The sequence below is a fragment of the Mytilus galloprovincialis genome, chromosome 3, assembly GCF_965363235.1.
Source record: "Mytilus galloprovincialis chromosome 3, xbMytGall1.hap1.1, whole genome shotgun sequence".
Taxonomy (NCBI): Eukaryota; Metazoa; Mollusca; class Bivalvia; order Mytilida; family Mytilidae; genus Mytilus; species Mytilus galloprovincialis.
Genome location: NC_134840.1, coordinates 4,221,046 through 4,242,624, shown reverse-complemented (window position 1 = coordinate 4,242,624; position 21,579 = coordinate 4,221,046). Strand labels below are relative to the sequence as shown.

Below are 21,579 nucleotides of genomic sequence, written 5' to 3'. Positions count from 1 at the left end.
ATAGATTTTTTTTTTTTTTTAATGAAGATATAATCTTTTTGAATTCTATATACTGTTCCCAGTTAATATTAAGAATTTTCTAATATAAAAAATCAAAGAGCTGATAGCTCTGAGGTGGAAGAAGGTGAATAAAAAGTAATTTGAATTACCATAAAAGCAGCCCCACTAACCCAGTCTGCTTTGTTCCATTTATTGTTTTTTGAGATACGGAGGGACATATGAAACCCCTCTTTTTTCCTTCAAAAAAACTAAATATTACTAAAATAAAATTTTGAATCAAAACCAAAAAGTATACAGATCTTTAGATTAATATAACAAAGAAGTGAGTAAAGTTTTAAGCAATAATCATAAATTGTTTTTGAGATACGGCGCGACATGTAAACCCCCCCCCTTTTTAACAAAATACTAAATAACTGAACATTTTTTTTTTAATCATCACCAAAAAGTATACAGATGTTTAGATTAATATAACAAAGAAGTGTGTAAAGTTTTAAGCCAAAAAAAGAAGAAGAAGGAGAAGAGTTTGTTTGCACTTGCAGTTTTTAAATCCTATATTTATTAAACTAAATCAAAATCAAATGTCCTGAAATATTTATGTGAATTATTATCTTCCATCCATAGTTTGTCTTTACTTGTTTAGTAAACAAATTAATATCCATTCAAAGCATTATTTACATTTTCACACAGGTAACCTAATTTGGCTATAAATAGATCAAAGCATGTCTGTGTACAATCTCTAATCTAAAATCGTAATTGTTATAATTTTATTTTTTTAAATAATCAAATTTAAATTTATGAAAATAATCATGATTGATAAAATAGTATTGCATCAACGTTTTCGGAAGACTATTTATGTTTAGGTCATGGTTCTAGAGGCTTCTTCACATATTTGTAAACAAACCAATATGGCCGCCACACGTGATTACCTTTGCACATGTGAAACAAATATTTCTGACAAAAGTCAGATTTCTCTTGTCAAAAGCAATTTAAATTATATTGCAATAAATTATTCAGAAGGAGGTACATTCAGTTTAGATTATATTTCTTCTTCTATGAGCATTTAGAGTTTAATCAAAATTCTCCCAACAGCAACGTACTGCTCTTGTCAACTGAGTCTTGAATAATTTTATAAATAGATTCAAACCATTTGAAGTAGAAAGGCATCTAATTCACATGACAAAGGAAAACAATGAATAAAGACAACAATTTAATGAGAAATAGATCCTTTCTATTTATTAAAAACAAAATCTTCTTGTCTGCAAATTCGTAACTTCAAGGGGCGAACATGTAAACAGGGCGAGTTGTCCCTTAATACGATAGTGATTGTTTTTCAATCCTAATTTACAAATTAGATGATTCAGATGCTTAATCATGTGTAAAAATCGGTGTCAGGAATCAGAAGTTGTTATGAAATTGTAATACACAGAAACGAATGCGGCATACGGAGAATTCAAAGATTTTAAAGTCGGCACCATTGGCCTTCAGAAGACTTGAAGTCTTCTTCCACCAAAAATCAGTTTCCAATATTAACAATATAAAAATTATGGTATTTTTTTATATTGAAAATAGTTTTTATTAATATTAAAAAAATCATTTTTTAATATTAGAAAATCATTTTCATAAGATTAGAAAATCATTTTTTTTTAATATTAGAAAATCATGATTATTGGATATCAGAAAATATATTTTTTAATATTAAAAAATAAATTTTTAATATTAGAAAATGAATTTTTAAAGGAGAAAAACAATTCCTTTTTTATATTAGAAATTTATTTCTTAATATAAAAAATAGCTCTTTTTGTTCACTTTGGCTTGCCATATAGGCCACACTACCTCCCCAGCTCGTTTCGGCCACACTATATAACATTTCAATATGAATTCGGTTCCTTACTTGGAAGAAGATTAAAGTAAAAATTTCATTGTAGATTTTTTTTTCCGTTTGGAAAATTTCAATTTCGAGTTTCAGTAAAATTTTTCAAATTTTAATATCAAAATTGACTTGATAAAAATTTCAATTTAAAAACTAAGTTAATTTTTACTATGTCGTTTAACACTGGGAACATAAATATTTTAATTGGTAAATAATTGCTCTCTCCATATGATCATGCAGTTGATCATACCATTTTGTGAAAAATGGGTAAATCTTCAATTTGAATCTCATATAATAAAATGCAACCCAATTCGGAGAGATTCCATGTATTTTTACTAGGGATAATATAACCATGAATTAGATTACAGCATTACTATCAAAACTTTCGGTGTGTTCAATTTGCTTCTTCTTTTTTTTTTTGGCCGTTTGCTAATTATCTATTTCACGGAGCTATTTGCTACATATATGGTACTTATTTTTCTGTTTGCCGTGTTTCTTTAATATGGTGGTTTATATTGAAATAAAGATGTTGTATGATTGTCAATGAGAAAACAATTAACAAGATACACAATGACATAGAAGTTAACAAATATATATAGGTCATCAGTACATTCTCCAACAAAACCCATACGGTATAGTCGGCTTTAAAATGCCCCGTAATGACAAATGTTAAACAATTCAAACTAGAAAATTAACGACCTGACTTATGTATAATAAATAAACGAAAAACAAAAATGATGTTTATTATTACTAGAGATAATCATGTCCAAAAGGTTGTCAAGAGATATGGACATCTCAAACACCCATGCTAATCAGAGCTGCATGCTGATGGTGGGCGTACGTTTTGGCTACACATTTAAATTTCTTCAAGTGGTAGGTTTCATTGAAAAAATATAGCCCTAACAAACAAACTATCTTTTTTCAACGGAAATCTAGATATCCTATTTTGAGACACACACAGATATATATATATATATATATATATATATATATACATATATATATATATATATAAAGCAACAATGCATCGGATCCCGAACATAAGATCGTTTAACTAACCTAACCAATATGTCAACCCACTTTTATTAAATCATTTAAAACCGTGGCATCTGATCCTGAACAATTTGGAAAGAGTTGTACCAAACTAGGCTATGTCTTTCATACTTTAATAGCTTATGATTTCCTATAATTAATTTTGTACTCTTAGATACGGGCAAAATAAGATCATGGCTATTTCTGAACAGATGACCAAATTATAATCACTAAAGAGATCTCAAACTGCAAATTTTAAAGAGTGTGATAAATTCAAGAATTCTACTCTGTGAGAGGGTTGCTGCCTACAATGAAGCAACAAATTAAGGGTCCCAAGAAGTAAAGTTGAAGTAATATCCTCCCAAAATGATACCGAATCCATCACTAGTTACTGGACCTTTATGTAATATTTGTTTTACAGATGACTTCGGTTATGTTCCAATTGTCGTAACTACAATCCAGCCCTCGATCTTTATCTCAAAATTGACATCTCCGAATCAATCCTACTACCAAATTTGTACCTACGTGAGCAACACGACTGGTGCAACATATGAAGCAGGATCTGCTTACCCTTTCAGAGCACCTGGAATCCTCCCGTTTTTTCCTTTTGCGGTAGGGTTTGTCTTTTGGTTGCAATATCGTATTTTTCCATGGTATTGTCAGTTTGACTTCGAATTGTAAGTTTGAATATCAACTTGAATATAATTTTTTTGTGTACATACATGCATTAGGGCGTTAGTTTTCTCATTTGAATTGTTTGACATTTGTTATTTCGGAGACTTTTAAAGCTGACTATGCGGTATGAGCTTTGCTCTCTATTGAAGGCCGTACAGTGACCTATAGTTACTATTTATGTGTCATTTTGGTCTGTTGTGGAGTTGTCTCATTGACAATCACACCACATCTTCTCTTTTAATATTGATAACTTCTTCCAAAACTAAATTTCCTATGAGCACAGAACAAGCACAAAATCAAATAGTTTATGCACACCTACTTAAACATAACGAAAGCTTAATTGCAGGATAACAAACGTTCTCTTTAAAACAAATGAAAGAAAAATTGTGAATATGGTAGATTATTTTGCCCAGTATTTTTATTTTTTTCAATTCTTGACATTTATTGATTTATATACAGATAATTATAAATATTTGGGCACCACTTTTATACCCAGTGGAAATTTTTTTCAATGTAAAGATGAACTGTATAAAAAGTCTATGAAATCATGTTTTAAATTACAACAATGTATGTCATCGTCAAACCCTAGTGTATCAACTTTACTTCATTTATATGACCATACTGTAAAACCAATTTTAACCTATGGATGTGAAGTCTGGGATAGGTTTACTGTAAACTCAGCTGCATGTAAGAAAAATGATCAATATATTTTAGAAAATTTGTTTTCAAATGATACATCTGAAAAATCACATATCAAATTTATGAAATATGTTCTAGGTGTAAATAAGAAATCCAGTAATCTTGCTGTGACTTCTGAACTAGGGAGATACCCAATGTATTTTTATATTATAATAGAACACACCCGCAAAATCGCGGGGAAATAGAGCGTATGCAAATTGTAAAAAAAATTATACTGACTGGAGAATTTCAGGAGAGATATCAAAAGTCAAAGGTACTTAGGGACTGGGCACTTTTTTTGCCCTCCCCCTATTTTCCAAATACCGATTTTTATACCTTCTGTTTTTCTGTACTCTATGAACATGCATATATATTTTCGGTACCATATTTTCCTCCCAAATTAACCCAAACTGAAACACGTTAAGCAAGGATGATACATGCTAGAACTCAAAATGACAGCAGAAAGCAAATTTATATACTTTATTCATAGTCTTTTTATGTTCAGAGTACAGAAAAACACAAACCGGAAGTCTAATCTGACTTAAAGTTTTGTCCAATGACGGGAAAATATCCGGACGCATTCTTTTTCGTTTTTATCCCAAAATAACCCCAACTGAATGATCATAAGAATGGATGACAAATGCGACTATACATGTTACCTATAGGACACAGAGGCATGATGATTAATTTATTGTGGAAGGAGGAGAAGCGACACCCAAAATGAGGTCTTCTCGTTTAATAGTATAGATTAGCAATGTTGAAACATTATCATCGACTCGATAATTCTAAGAACATGTTATTATATGATGCATATTTATGTAGTAAAGAACTTCACAATAATAAAGTGAATACATGGTTTCAAGTATAGACTGTATTTTAAAAAAGCTGGGCATACAAACATGTAATTTAAAAACCAGTATCTACTCTTTCACAAAATTTATCAAAGATAAGCTATATAAAAACTATCTCCATTTCTGGAAGGAAAATAGAAATAAAGTTTTACAATCAGATCAAGGTAAACTTACTACCTATTTTTCCTTTAAAACTCTATTTTGTTTTGAAAAATATTTGGATCTAAAAGATTTTAGATTAAGACAATCAATCTGTAAAATTAGAATAAGCGCTCATCCATTAAGGATTGAGACTGATAGATATGCCAAACTTTATGTGAATAGGACACTGAGAAAATGTTTATACTGTACTTTAAATAAAGTTGAAGATGAGATACACTTTGTAACTGAATGTCTACTATATTATTGATAACAGAAATGAGTTTTTTACTGAAATTTCTCTAAATTGTAATAATTTTCAATCTTTAGACAATTTTTCAAAGTTTCTATGGCTATTTACACAAGAAAATTTAAATGTGTATAAATGTTTAGGAAAGTATTTATCTAAAAATCTAGAGATAAGGAGAAGTTCAAAAATAATAAATGCAAATTAGCCACACATATACATATTTTGGTATATGATTTTAAATGGTATATTTTAAAGATGTAAATTGTATTATCTGATTATGTCCTGGCCTTTTATAGGATTTTTAATAGTATTAAACAATGTTGTTTAAAATAAAATTGAGAATGGAAATGGGGAATGTGCCAAAGAGACAACAACCCGACCATAGAGCAGACAACAGCAGAAGGTCACCAACAGGTCTTCAATGCAACGAGAAATTCTCGCACCCGGAGGCGTCCTTCAGCTGGCCCCTAAACACACATATACCAGCTCAGTGATAATGAACACCATACTAAACTCCAAATTGTACACAAGAAACTAAAAGTTAAAATAATACAAGACTAACAAAGGCCAGAGGCTCTTGACTTGGGACAGGCGCCAAAATGCGGCGGGGTTAAACATGTTTGTGAGATCTCAACCCTGCCCCTATACCTCTAGCCAAGGCAGAAAAGTAAACGCATAACAATACGCACATTAAAATTCAGTTCAAGAGAAGTCCGAGTCTGATGTCAGAAGATGTAACCAAAGAAAATAACAAAATGACAATAATACATAAATAACATCAGACTACTAGCAGTTAACTGACATGTCAGCTCCAGACTTCAATTAAACTGATTGAAAAATTATGTCTTCATCATATGAATATCAGGCACAATCCTCCCCGTGAGGGGTTTAGTATCATACCATCATAACATATATGAGAAGAACATAACCCTTGTCATGCCAACAACTGGTTTATAAATAATAAATGTGTTTAGTTCCGATGCAAAGACCCTACAAGTGAATCAATATTAAAGCCAAAATATGCAATCTTTAATGACCTGACAACAGTATCGTAACTATATCCCATCTAAATAAGTCTATTTAACGGTTTTGTAAGCTTCTGAGGTTAATACTGACATTTTTGTGGTTTACAAAGAATATTTCCATAAAATAATGGATGTGAAATACCTGAACGTATAAGAAGTCTGCATGTTGAGCTATATTTACGAATGTGTCCTTATACCGATGATAAAATTTAGTAAATGTTTTGACTAGTTTGCGATATCGAAAACCCCGGTGTAATAATTTTTCAGTAATACATAAATTTCTCTCGTTAAAATCTAAAACATTGTTACATACACGAGCGAATCGTACAAGTTGAGATATATAAACACCGTAAGATGGTGACAAGGGAACGTCACCATCTAAAAATGGATAATTAACGATAGGAAATGAGAAATCATCTCTTTTATCATAAATTTTAGTATTAGCTTTCCGTTAATGATATATATATATATCAAGGTCGAGGAAAGGGCAGTGGTCATTGTTAGTATTAGTTTTATTTAAAGTAAGTTCAACAGGATAAATTTCTTTAGTATACATGTAGGACTCTAAAGTGCGATGGGGACGCTAAAGTACGATGGTCACGCTAAAGTGCGATGGTCTACGCTAAAGTACGTGGTTCCATACGCTAATGTCCTACATACATACTGAAGTAAGCTCTTTATAGGGCCCTTTAATTGGAAATAAAATATTCTTATTCTTATTCTTATTCCATACCCAAACTTTTTTTATTATGCTTTATGCTTTTGTTCTTTTAACATTTAAGAAAACGAGTCTGCTAATATAACATATTCAGGAGTTCTAAGGTAATAATAAGATTTTTAGTTTATTATTAGTGATATCGACATTTAGTTGTATATAAGATGTATAGTTATAATGTACAATAAAAACAAATCATACTGAACAATCTCCTATAAAAATAATTGTGTACTGAAAGTAAACTGTGTCAATGTCAAACAAACATTGATTTTCCTTTCTTGCATACAGTACAAGTGCCTTTGAGCATCCTTTTCTTAGACTTTGGATCTGTGTAAGGTACTAAATTCGTTGTGTTTGTTTTCTTCCGACACGACACACAGTAAATCTTCTCTTTTTCCATTTGTATTATAAAACTAGAAAGATAAGAGCAAAGAATGGTATTCAAACTGCATGTCTATATTGACCTTGGGGACTATAAATAAAGAACAATGGTAATAAAGATCCTTCCCTTCGATGAATTGGTGACTTCTTGTTTTTTAATAAGTTTTATATGCTTAACGTTACTTTTAGTGAATATTTGATTTTTCTGTAAATTTTCTTCCATAGTGTCAGTGATAGGCAAATTTTAATTTTATGCTTCCATAAATATGTCTTGTTATCTTTTGGTGTAACGGGATTCTTTTTATATATATATATATATATATATATATATATATATATATATATATATATATATACTTGCAAGTGTAGTCATTTCGAATTAAAGAAACGTGTATATTTAATACATAATAAACAAGAATGTGTCCACAGTACACGGATGCCCCACTCGCACTATCATTTTCTATGTTTAGTGGACCGTGAAATTGGAATAAATTCTCTAATTTGGCATTAAAATTAGAATGATCTTATCAAAGGGAACATGTATACTAAGTTTCAAGTTGATTGGACTTCTACTTTATCAAAAACTACCTTGACCAAAAACTTTAACCTGAAATTTGCACTATCATTTTCTATGTTCAGTGAACCGTAAAATTGGGGTCAAAACTATAATTTGGCATTTAAATTAGAAAGATCATATCATAGGGCACATGTATACTAAGTTTCAAGTTGATTGGACTTCAACTTCATCAAAAACTACCTTGACCAAAAACTTTAACCTGAAGCGGGACAGACGGACGAACGAACGGACGAACGGACGAACAGACAGACAGACGGACGGACGACTACGCACAGACCAGAAAACATAATGCCCCTCTACTATCGTAGGTGGGGCATAAAAAGAAAAAGAAAATATGTTTAGCAAAATGATAATTTGTTGTTACTATTGTTCAATCCTTTTCCCTCTCTTCAATGAGGTATAATACATAAGAATGTCTTCTTGTTTCGTATTACTTTGATCCTAAAGCGTTTGATTTTTTAGTAACTAAATTAACCAGTCTTGTTCAATAGATTCAGTACAGTTTTTTTCAGAGAATTCGGTGCATGTATTGTTCTTTAAACAGACGATTAATTGACTGCAAATGAAAAGTCTGAGTAGAAGTAATGAATCTACAGCAGTGGATAATACATGACCAAAATACTGAACATAACTTACAATTTACTGTTAAAATAAATATGCATTTATAAATACCTTTTTCTACGATCAAATGTTTTGAATATATTTTATCCCGAGTGTACCTTGCACAGCCTTCACTTCAATTAAGTCAAATAAAAATGTCAGTTGTTGATAACATTATATAATATAAATATATTACTAAATATGAACTCGGATGTTATTTGAAAACATTTATCACCTTATTCACATTCACTGATATAAAGTTGATAAAGCGTAAACTTGTTAACTCATTGCTAACAAAGAAATTGCGTTGTTATTTAAATAGTTAATTCACAAAAATAAAACTCCGAGGAAAATCGAAACGGAAAGTCCCTTATCAAAAGCAAAGATTCTTATAGTAGCAATTCCAGTCCTTTTTACCATACAAATCCGTGTCAAAAGGCAAAATAAAAAGCCCAAACACACCAAACGAATGGACAACAACTGTAACATTCTTGACCTGGAACAGGCAATTTCTTATGTACAAAATGGTTGATTAAACCTGGTTTTAAAGCAAACTAAACCTCTCACTTGTGTGACATTCGCATCAAATTCCAATATATTGACATCGATGTGTGAATGAAACAAACTGTGAGACATATAAGGTAACAAGAATGTGTCCATAGTACACGAATGCCCCACTCGCACTATCATTTTCTATGTTCAGTGGACCGTGAAATTGGGGTCAAAACTATAATTTGGCATTAAAATTAGAAAGATCATGACGCAACGTCAGATATTGCTACCATTCAGTGTAACAGAAAAATAACGTTAAATTGGAAACGCGCTTTATCTAATTCTTCCTGCTTTCCTTTTTGGGTAAATGCAAAGTATAACACACAAGTATAAATGCCGTGAGAATATAATCCAATATGATTTTATAATAAACATGGGATATTCAGTTTTACTGCTAGTAATTATGTGTTTTTGGAGGAATATTGCTGCATCATATATTCTCAACCCGAGTATGATTTTATTCAAGCAGTGACATACAATAGCTTATACTTATGATACTGAAGTTTTCTTACTTTTTGACCGTCTTATAGATGTGAATTTTTGTAATGTGTGCATCATTTCGTTTTGTTGAAAGCAGGACATTTATATTTAGTGGAGGAAGGAACATGCGAATGCAGTTCATGCCGTCCCTAGCATTTTACGCTTGTTGCGACGTCAAATTATGATAACGGACAAACTTGCAAAACATTTTAATTAATCCGTATTTTTTATAGATAACCCTGTAATCTTAATGCTATTTGGTGTACCAACTTCAACATTAAAAGTACTTTTTATTGGTATAGTTATCAAAGCCGAAAAATAATCTTCACGAAATCAAATCTCTGTTTTTTTGGACGTAAAAGTTTTGTGAAGGCATGAAAGTTTAACTCGGACATTTCTGCAAGACATTGCAAATCTATTGTTTTGAATTGAATATGTAGCTTAATTTATTTTTCAATTCGAATTTTGGGAGCTAACACTAAGTACAAAACGATTGTCCTTACAATTTAATGAATTATCTGTCAAAATTTTATTTTTGAACTGAAATGTTTCAAGTTTTCGAATTAAATTTCTAAAGGGACATTTCCGTACATCATATTCTTTTGAAAATATGTATGAAAATTTTAAATGGAGACAGCCATGTTAACCAATACTGAAATATATCACGTCATAGAATGTTCATGCGAAATTTCGAATAGTTGAGTGAACATTTCGCGAATTTTTCGAGTTTTATCTTTCGAGTTTGTTACATGGGACAACGCTAAGTAAACGTTTTCGGATAATCTGTGTCTTCCTAAGCCTATGACTATTATATTTTTATTCTCTCTCTATCATAATGTGAAAATTTAAGAATCAATCTTTATTTCCATGTATAATTTGAAATATTTATTTCAGCATGTCTATAAAAATTTTCCCGTCAAATATGTACTTAACGCTATTTTTCGTGGTAGTAGCAATATCTAACGTTGCGTCCTTATCATGGGGAACAAGTGTACTAAGTTTCAAGTTGATGTAACTTTAACTTCATCAAAAACTACCTTGACCAAAAACTTTAACCTGAACTTCGCACTATCATTTTCTATGTTCAGTGGACCATGAAATTGGGGTCAAAACTATAATTTGGCATTAAAATTAGAAAGATCTTATCATGGGGAACAAGTGTACTAAGTTTCAAGTTGATTGGACTTCAACTTCTTCAAAAACTACCTTGACCAAAAACTTTAACCTGAAGCGGACAGACGAACGGAGGCACAGACCAGAAAACATAATGCCCCTCTACTATCGTAGGTGGGGCATAAAAATCTCAAAAATAGGGATACAGCAATGAACATTGTGTTATAATCTTAATAACTATAAAATGTCTAAATCTAATCTTATTCTCATTTCTTGTTGACATCATTACAGTTGTTAATATTTCTGTTATTATCATTCTTTGTAAACAATGCCTAGCAAGCATAACTCTTTATAATCTTACAAGGGAAAGAAGTAAAATCCTTCGAAATTTTTACGGACTCCATCACGAGTTGGTTGTATCTATGTAACAGAAGTCAAAGAATATGTTCGATATACCCGTTCTCTTTTCATTCGACATCATTACCGAATGAAACTTATAACCGAATTTGTACCCACATGAGCGACACGACTGGAGCCAGTAATGCATCACGATCTGCGTTCCCTTCCAGTAAACCTGAGATCATCCCTAATTTTCCTGGAGTTCATATTACTCACAAAGATGACAAACAACGTCAGTACCTAGAATCTATGCTCCAAGATAATCGTGTTCTATTTGTGAAGTTGATATGAAATATTTATCAACAAGGTCTTTATGTCTTCTGATTTTTTAGAAAAGGGACAAGAAGTTTTTTGACATAAACCTGGTTCAACAACTTTTTTCTCAGACAATTGCGACGTTTAATACAATCTCAGTAGTAGCTGTAAGCTCTAGAATATCGAATGATGTTGGAAATGTATATCCCACAAGTAAATGAAGTTAGTATATTGCTACTAAGGTGGGGGGAAATTGATTATTTCAAAATTAAGTATCGTTTGTCATAGATTTTAGTACTTAGATGACCTCTTATGCCAAATTCGGGGTTTTTATGATAGTCATTTAGTCAACAAATCCAAAATTAATAAAAATATAGAAAGGCTTCTTAGCAGTAACGTCTAGTGCGACAATTAATGTGCGTATATGCCAAGTTGAAGGCGTTTTGAGTCTAGAAAAGTGTTGAGCAAATCTACATTAAACATTTAAAAGTTTATTTGCGTGTTAACATTTCTATTTGTTTTCGAGAAAAAAAAGTGTACCATTTAAGTGATTGGTAACATGATTTGGGATTCACTTTGCCTCTCTTCTTGAAGATCTGTTTTTTAATGTTATGAATCACTTATGAATGGTTAAACTTTATAAGCACTTAAAGAACTATGACAATACAAGCAGATATCTAAACATTTTCGCATGAAATTCGAAAGGAGCGCATCAGCTGCCGTAGGGAACGACAATTTAACTTCAAAGGGGAGGGCGCGAGGAATGGCATGTTTAAAAATATATATATATTCTGAATCGAAATTTTCACCAAGCCTTATAGGTTTAATTTTGAAAAAAAAACCAATTTGATTGATAACGTCGAAAAACTAAATAAAAATGATCGCGCTATCGACGAAAATTTAATTTCTGACTAAACACAACCCCTTTGAAGTTAAATGGTTGCTCCCTTATATTAATAAACACTCAGTCAAAAATTCACCATCGATAAAATTAAAGATTAAACGATCAATCTTATCTTAAAAGATCTTAAACTGCAAAAACTATGCCGTTTTGAGACACCTATTCATCGTACCGAACAACTAATTCGTGATAGTGACTGTTACGCACATAAGTGTCGATTTCAATTGTTCTTCCTCATAACTCTGTTAAAGCAGTTTTTGTATCAATTGAGACATTTAAATGCCATACCACAGAGCAGACGATATGTTACTGCTGAGAAATCGGAAGTTGACAATTTAAAAGTTGAATGCATTACTGTTGTCATAAATTCTTGTTTCAATCGTCCATCAAAACCAATTAAATAATCAAGATCTGAAACATTTTCTTTTTGGAAATACCGGTGTTCATAATCTCAGGTTCATTGTGATATATAATATAAAGGCAACAGTAGTATAACGCTGATCAATAGTCATTAATCGATTAAGCGAAAACAAATCCGGTAACAAACTAAAACCGAGGGAAACACATCAACTATAAGAGAAAAAAACAGAAATAACAGAAATAATTGACTGCAACTTAAACAAACGGAAACATTCATAGAAACGGACTATTTGAAGAACTGCCATAATCCTAACCATATTCGGTACATGACATTTTAACAAAAACAACCCGGTTTTATGGCTAGACAAACCTCCCGCTTATTGGTATTTCTAAATAGTTATCAATGGTAACATGATTATAATTTAATACGCCAGAAACGCATTTCTTCTACACAATACTCATTCACTGAAAATTCTTATTTAAAGCCTGCTAGGAAGTTGTACTACTTGTAGTTTCTGGAATTTTTGTTGTTGAATGTTTATTAGTAGATGTAGCTGTTTGTTCACTTGAAGTTACATTATCAGGATTGGTAGCTTGTGGTGTTATAGTACTTGGTGTCGTTAATGTTGTAAGTCCTTCAGTGGTTGTCGGCTGTTCGGTTGTTTTTTGGACATTTGAAGATGTGGTATCTGACCTCGTTGTCTCTATTGCTGTCATTACTTCCGTTGTTAAACTAGTTGTAACAGGTGTACTTGTATCTACTTCTGTTGTTTGTACTTGTGATGTAGTAGTAGTTTCTTTTGCAGTTGTCGATGGTATTGTAGTAGTTGTTTTTGTCGCAGATGTCGATAATATTGGAGTAGTAGTTTGTTCTATTGTTGTTTTACCTCTTGTATAAGGCATTTCACCCACAAGCCTCTGTTTAACAAATGTATATTTTATTGTTTTTGTAGAGTTTTTTTCGTATGCATATGTGCTTATTGTTCGAACAGTTGTCAAATGGTTGTTAATATTTTCTTCAATGACATGTTCGTTTGGTATATTTGAGACACGAAAAAGAAGGGAAACATTTGCCGTAATAGATCCATTCCTGCAATAAAATAAAATCTTATTATTTCATACAGCAATTTACACACTCATGATTCTTGTGTGTCGTGTTATCGGATTTTGCTTGACAATCATGAGGATAAAAGTAGTCTCAATCGACACAAGTCACAGAAACTTTAGATTTTTAGATTGTAATACCACCCAAAAAATAAAATTATTCAAAAATGCATGGTGGCTGTAAACATTAATATTTTTGTTTGACACATGTGTCATAATTAAACATTTTGAAATTTGAAATATCATATCCAAAGTTTTTAAAAAGTTTATCATTTTAGATAATTGTATTTGCTCTTAATTTTACCTCTTTTTATTTTTACGTCTTATATTGAAAAATATATTATGATCTGATTTTATGAATTCAGCTTTATTTAATAATATTCTTTACCGGCTATGATAAAAGAAATAATAAATAATGAATTTTAACTGTTTAAAAAATAGTTAAGAAGGGATTGAAAAATGAAATTACATTTGACATTTGACATTTCTTTTGAGTTCTGAACATTTGTTAATTGTCTTTATTTGCTATTTACTTATTTTTGTACTAACTTGATATTAATAAGGCCACAGGAATAAAAACTGCTGTATGACGAAAAAGCTGTATCAATCTGGAATATAAAAGAAAAAATATGGGTATTCTTTTTCAATTATATACATTCCTTCTCATGTAAAGTGCATAGTACAAAACAACATTTACCCCCTCCTTCCAGTATATGTTCTATAAAAAAATATTGAATTGATGGTACATGTATATGACATTTGCTATTTAATATTAAAGTTCAAGTATGGGATAACTATTTTCAACCCATTAAATTGAAAGAAAATGGAATGAACCATGTTGTGTCGAATGAAAAAGCGTTTCTTGTGTTGAACGAAATTGATAATCATTGCTAATTGACCATAACTTTAAGATTCTATCTACATTTTCATAAATAGAAGATGTACTATTTATACGTACATATAATGTGCGTATAATAATTGTACTAAGTGAACAACTTTTTGCAGAGAAAAAAATCACATGTATTTTGTCAACTTTATAGATGGAATATTTCATTAATAGTATTTATATCGGAAGGAGGTTTTTGCATTGGTCGAAGTTTTTGTCATTTTATAATGTATTGTTCTTAACACTGTGTTGTTGTTTTTTGTTAGTCCTTTGTTTGTCTTTGTCTTTTTTTAATATGGGGTGTGGCTCGTCGATTTTTAGCGTTTGACTTTTGACGCTTTTTACGGACTTCCCCTTTTTGAATTTGCATCGGAGTTATTTGCAGTATTTTTACTATCATATTTACATGTTATTTGAGATCTTCAGACTTCTGTATCCTATTTTTGTACTTTTCCATTTTACCTTTCCTCTAAATATTGTATGTATGTAGTTCAGGTTTGATATAAGAAAAGTCTTAGACATATTTTGAAGCCCTTGAAGTGTTATATCACAAATTAGGATCGGGAACATATGCAAATAATCTGGACTCGAAATTTTTGACATTGGTTGTCGTAATGCGCATCTGGTACAAAAAAAATTGGTATCGTTAATGTTATTATTTAAATTTGCATAAGTAAAACTCTTGCTAAATGCAATGTAGTTTGAATAACATTTGAGTCCATAATGAGTATTATAGTCTGACATTTGTAGCCCAGGTTTACTAGTCCATTGATATAAACTACAAACCTCAGGTAAATATTTATAGTCTGACATTTGTAGCCCAGATTTACTAGTCCATTGATATAAACCTCGGGTAAATATTTATAGTCTGACATTTGTAGCCCAGATTTACTAGTCCATTGATATAAACCTGAGGTAAATATTTATAGTCTGACATTTGCAGCCTAGATTTACTAGTCCATTGATATAAACCTCAGGTAAATATGTTCCATGGCATAGTTGTTATACTCTAATAATTTATATTATAATTTAATTTTGGATGTAACGCGTCTTCTGATTGGCTGACGTTATTTTGTTATGAGCCCATAGACATAATTTAGTCATGTGACCGTGACGTCATCAACGTTTTTTCATGGTTTTCTACGGTTTAAAAAGGAATTTAGAATTAAATTATAAAAAATGACTTATATTTTTTCTGTCTATTCGAAATAACATCAAAAATGTGGTGCACACTGTTAAATAACCCGCTACGCGCGTTATTCAGTGTGCACCAATTTTTTTATGTTATTTCTTCATAGACAGAAAAAATATTACAGTCATTCCTTAAATAAAAATACTACAGAATTAAATTACTTTCGGAATGGGACCAGCACCGCAACAATTCCAACCTTTGGAAACATTAAATATATCTTGTTTTTGAATCGTTGTGAAGTGAATTAACTTCCAACTTTAAAGCAATAACAATGTCAAATATAATTCACATACCTGACGACATATATCCTGTTCCATGATTCTAATATCGAAATTAGCATCCAAATATCCACTGAATTTTATAGTTATTTCAATTTGAGCTAAAATTTATTAGAAAAAATCATTAGCTGTACTATTAAAACAAACAAATATGTAACAAAGAAAAGACTGCTTTATATGACATTAAAAAGATAATAATAAAAAGTAAGTTATGTGACTTACTAAATTATAATCCTGGTAACTATTATATGTGAATGTTATCAATGATGAATCAGTATCGTTAAATTATAAGATTGTTTGTTGTAGTCTTTGCTTCATATGTTTTAGATCTACGTAAAATATTTGTTAATCACGTAGAATTCAAAATATCTAACACATGATTCCGGTTATCGGGTACCGAGTGCTTTGGTCTTCTATCCATAAGATTACAAACCGGTATATCTCGTTTACTTTCAAAAACTGTGTTTTGTCAATTTTGATATTCAAATTGGTGTGCATTTCAAGGGAATTATTTGTCAATTTATTTATGCTGTCCTCTCTTGATTGAAAATGTAGAACTTGAATATTTCTGACTTTGAAGTCTTAGATTCAAGGATTTTTGATAAATAAAATACAGATATATTTATCTTTTTGTCTGAATTATATGAAATAGAAACAGTTGTGGAAAAGTAAAGAAAATTTATGAACTCGAAAATGAACTTCATATGTCTAAAGATTTTACAATGACAACAAAGAAAAAAATATTTACGGTATTTTTGTTATTATATTTTTTAATTATAATAACTAATGGATAGTTAGATGACACAAACCATCGGAATATTCAAGTGATTACGACGTTGTGTTTTATTTGTCTGGTAAGTTGCAATTCTGAAATACTTACCGAAATCGGAAGGATCTGTGACTGAAAAGTATAAAAAAAATGGTTAATTCAGACGATATTGAAAAGGATAAACTAAATTATGAAGGAGTGGATATTATGAAATGGTTTTATTTTAATATATTCCTATACTTATGGTAAAGGAGGATAATATACAACACTAACTTGCTTCATATTGAAAAGGTTTTACAAAGATCGAAGGGAAAAGCGAAAAGAAAACAAATAGGCCCTATTTGCCGAAGTCTATCTTCAATAACTGTCTCTCAATAGAACCAATTAATGTCATGACATACTGAGACACTCGACTATCTTTGGATCTGTAAACTACTGAGTATCATTTTCCCTCTATATTTCTGATAAATATTCTGTATCAATTTCCAAAGACGTTGCTCTGGTCTTACACATCCCGTCATGTGAAATTGTTTTATGGTAGATTTTTGCATTCTCGTCTTTCATTTTTGCTTTGTCTATATGCCTTTTTTGTGTTCTTTGTTACCTTCTTGTTTGTTGTTTGTGATTACGATTAAAACACAATGTTGGCTGTTGAACCCTCCTACTTTAACATGCTTGCCTATTATGTCTGTTTATTTTGTTCACACATCGTTGTATTATTATGGAATTTATTACAACTGTCATACAAGTGAGAGGTTTAGCTAGCTAGTAAACGAGGTTAAATCCGTCATTGATTATAGAAGAAAATGCCTGTACCAAGTCAGGAATATGACAGTTGTTGTCCATTCGTTTGATGTTTCTGAGTTCGATATTAATTTTGTGATTCTTCTTTTTGGATGATTTACTGATTCTGGATAGCAGAAATTCTTATTATGTTGGCGAACCTGCTCTTCTTCTGTTTTGTGGTTAACTCAGCCTTTTTTATTGGTTTGTGTTGCATGTCACTTATGAATTATTCATGGATATATTATAGCATAGTAATTAGTAATTGTATGAAACAAATTGCACAAGAAAGTAGAGTGACGAAGATACTACTAATTACTTTTATCATATTTAATTATATTCTAAAAAGTCATATGCAGGTAGCAACTTTTTGATATACTATTTACAAATAGTTGGTATTAATAAAACAAACAAAAAAAGAGATAACGATGGCCACATAAACAGGGCGAATTACTTACATATCACAATCACAGGAATAACAGGAAACACAAATATTATCATTAAAAATAATCCACAAAAACATGAAGCGATGTTATTTGTTTTTTCTTTACTCTGGTTTTGAGGAAGTAGATCTTGGGTACTTGAAGAGCTCAACACATCAATGCTTTCAAATAGATTTAATACTTTTGGGCCCTGTAGCAAGAAAAAAGAAAGAAAGAAATTACATTAAAAAACTGTAACACGTATATTGTATATAAAAAAGATATAATGTTTCCCAAAAGATGCATACTATAAAAAGCAATGATAACTAAAAAAGAGGGACGAAAGATACTAAACATAAATCGAAAACAAACTGACAACGTCATGGCTAAAAATGAAAAAGACAAACAGACAAATAATAGTACAGATGACACAACTTAGAAAACTAAAAAAATAAACAACACGAACCCCACCAAACACTACGGGTGATTTCAGGTGCTCCGGAAGGGTAAGCAGATCCTGCTCCACATGTGTTGCTTATGTGATAACAAATCCGGTAAATAAGTCTAATTCGGTAGGCCACATTCATGAAAGAGAAGGGGATTGTAGTTACAACGTAAGGAACATATCCGATATCATTTGTGAAACGGTTTTTCCATAAATATACATCAGATTACATAATCTTTAAAGCTATTTTCTTCTTTCTATATTTAATGCCATTCCATACAGATCAACCGTTTTACATAATACGGATAGCCTTGACACTACAGCTGTGAAATATTGTTTCTGATATATTCAACAGATATTATGCAACACAATCATACCAGGAATATTATTTTGATGAAATGATTACAGCATAACGTTATGAAAACAGTGAAAACTCCCAAAGATAAGACGTTACCGTTTATTGTCAATGAAACTGCAATTAATCATCAGCAGGACACCGAGGTATCAAACGCCCAACAAATACCAGTTTGAACGTATTGACAAACGTATGTCATATTATCACTCATATTATATATGCATATATTCAAGAATGCAGTGATTTAAACCTTTTTGGGAATCAAATGCTGTCAACATTTACGTAGATTGCACATCCATAATGTGCAGTAAAATTAGAAATAAATAACTCGGCCGTGGAAAGAACTTAAAATAGATAGCTTTGCAAAAGACAGGATGGAAATGTATAAAAGGTTGAAAATGTATAAAAAGTGCACATTTTCGCAAGATCAGAACATGACCATTCATAGCAACAGATGAACATAAATGATCAATCCGGAAAAAAATCCTCAGACTCTTTATTAATCATTAACTTGCACGAGTGTTTATACTGAGCAATCAAACTACATAAAAGATACACACCTGTCCTTTAATGAACGATGTTTTTGGTTTAGAAATACGTCTGAGAGTCCATTTATTTATTGCTGATTTCATCTGAAATCAAACAATTTTATCTATTTACTCAATCGGTTCAAAGCATATAGTTAAACAATTAAACACTGTATTAATGCAAAATAATTTAACGATTGTAACATATGTATATGTTTTATCTTGTATCTTGTATGAGCATTGTTTTAACACAGCAAAACAAACTTTATCTCAACATCTATAACATTCAATAACTGTTTAGTGAATAATATTCTAAAAGTAAACCAAATGACTTAACTTGCTCTATGTGTGTTTTGATAATCTTTGTCTAGAGGTTGCTGTCTAATTAACACATATCCTGTATACCCATTACCTACTGATAATGTCAAGTTAAAATACAAAGGTATCAAAACAAACACAGCTCTTTACACAAGTGAAAGATACACGTAAAGAAATATTAAGTAGTAATAAAGTTTATAAGAATAGACGTTTTTAAATGATTACAAATAAAGATTAACTGAAAGAATTTTTTTCCTTACATTTCTGAATTTTGACAATAAGGAAGATTCCTTCGTAAGAAGACGATTTGCCCATGCGGGGGTTTCACTTTCCAAATGTTCATCTGGAGTAGAGTTCCTCCTCATTTGTTGTCTTTGGGATGATTTTTTATGTCTTTCAAAAGATCCTTGATCTGTTGATTCACCAGGCGGAGAAATAAATGGACCACTTCTTGACATATCTGATGCTTCAAATCCTACCGGAAATGATCTTGCTGTTTCCAGTATTGATCGCGGACTTTCTAGACCTTGCAGTCCGACATCGTCTTCCGAAATAGGTGGTGGATAGTAATTTCCATATTTATCTTTAAAGAGTTGGTTTTCATAGACACGCTCACCGTGCATAGTTCGTCCAAGTTTGTCCATCCCTGTGTTATGAAATCTCTGATCCTTAGGAGATATTTCAATGTGCATAGTTCGTCCAAGTTTGTCCATCCCATGAAATCTCTGATCCTTATGAGATATTTCCTTTTCATTACGAGATGAATTTCCAATCCGTTGAGCATATGCTCCACTATTTCTGCGAACGGGAAGATCTGGTGTACTTGTAAGGTTTTGAGTAAAACTTCTGATTCTTGTAGCATAGTCACCGCTTGTTTCACGACAGTCGATATCACGTCGCCTATCAGAGGTTCGTTCAATTCTGCTAGCGTAGTCACCACTTGCTACAAAATCTGATCTTTGAAATCCACTAAGGGCTTGGGAATAATCCAAACTAACTGCATCATCAAGCCTGTCATTATTATAAGGTATTGAATTTTCTTTCGGATAATCATAAAATCCTGAAGCACCCAAAGGTAAATTTTTACTACTTTTTCCATACATTTTATAATCCAGTTTTAAACGATTACATGTAAAGCCATTAAAATGTTTTGACCTTACAAATAATAACTGGGTATCTCTTGATCAAAATTATAAACCGTGTAAACATATACATATAATACGGTCTATTGTTTTATCCGTTTAAAAACAAGCCATGTCCAATGCTATATAAATATATAAATTCTATTTTATTAACTTCAGTAATCTGATACATCTAAATATTCTGGATGTCTTTATTTTAACCTTACAATGTTTGTTATGCATTAGATTTTTGTAATACAATCGATCCTATTTTGTTTGGGGTACTTATTTGTTTACACGGTTTTGTGTAATTACCTTTCTAATTAAAATTTAACTAACAAATGTTATAAGTTTCCTCCAGAATACCTCGTATTATACCTACTAAAATCAATAATATTTTGAAAACTGATCACTGATCACAGATCAATAATCCTATTATTATGAACATTTTCAAACTACCATTTAAAGTTTACAAAACCCAGGTCATTGTCGTCATTTATCGTCAATATAAGTATTTGAAAACAATA

General features: G+C 31.1%; 1 protein-coding gene and 1 long non-coding RNA gene across 2 annotated transcripts; both read right to left on the bottom strand.

The window, feature by feature from the left end:
- Positions 1 to 7,334: 7,334 nt before the first annotated feature.
- Positions 7,335 to 9,003, bottom strand: LOC143066977 (uncharacterized). The gene is made up of 2 exons (XR_012975821.1): positions 8,865 to 9,003; positions 7,335 to 7,647 (listed from the first exon to the last, which is right to left on the bottom strand). It is a non-coding gene; the product is annotated as an uncharacterized LOC143066977 (long non-coding RNA).
- Positions 9,004 to 13,259: 4,256 nt separating this feature from the next.
- Positions 13,260 to 21,177, bottom strand: LOC143066976 (uncharacterized). The gene is made up of 7 exons (XM_076239867.1): positions 20,192 to 21,177; positions 19,647 to 19,718; positions 18,323 to 18,497; positions 17,193 to 17,213; positions 16,328 to 16,413; positions 14,506 to 14,564; positions 13,260 to 13,942 (listed from the first exon to the last, which is right to left on the bottom strand). Exons 1-7 carry the CDS (start codon positions 21,032 to 21,034, stop codon positions 13,342 to 13,344), a joined length of 1,857 nt encoding a protein of 618 aa, XP_076095982.1. The 5' UTR covers positions 21,035 to 21,177; the 3' UTR covers positions 13,260 to 13,341.
- Between the last annotated feature and the right edge of the window lie 402 nt (positions 21,178 to 21,579).

What these genes read in the sequence shown, in the direction of transcription:
- LOC143066976 (XM_076239867.1), bottom strand. Translation starts at nt 21,034, where the DNA reads ATGTATGGAAAAAGTAGTAAAAATTTACCTTTGGGTGCTTCAGGATTT. An exon ending in CATCGTTCATTAAAGGACAG is followed by an intron (nt 18,498 to 19,646) that starts GTGTGTATCTTT and finishes TTCTTGCTACAG; the next exon opens with GGCCCAAAAGTATTAAATCT. An exon ending in TATTCCTGTGATTGTGATAT is followed by an intron (nt 17,214 to 18,322) that starts GTAAGTAATTCG and finishes TATACTTTTCAG; the next exon opens with TCACAGATCCTTCCGATTTC.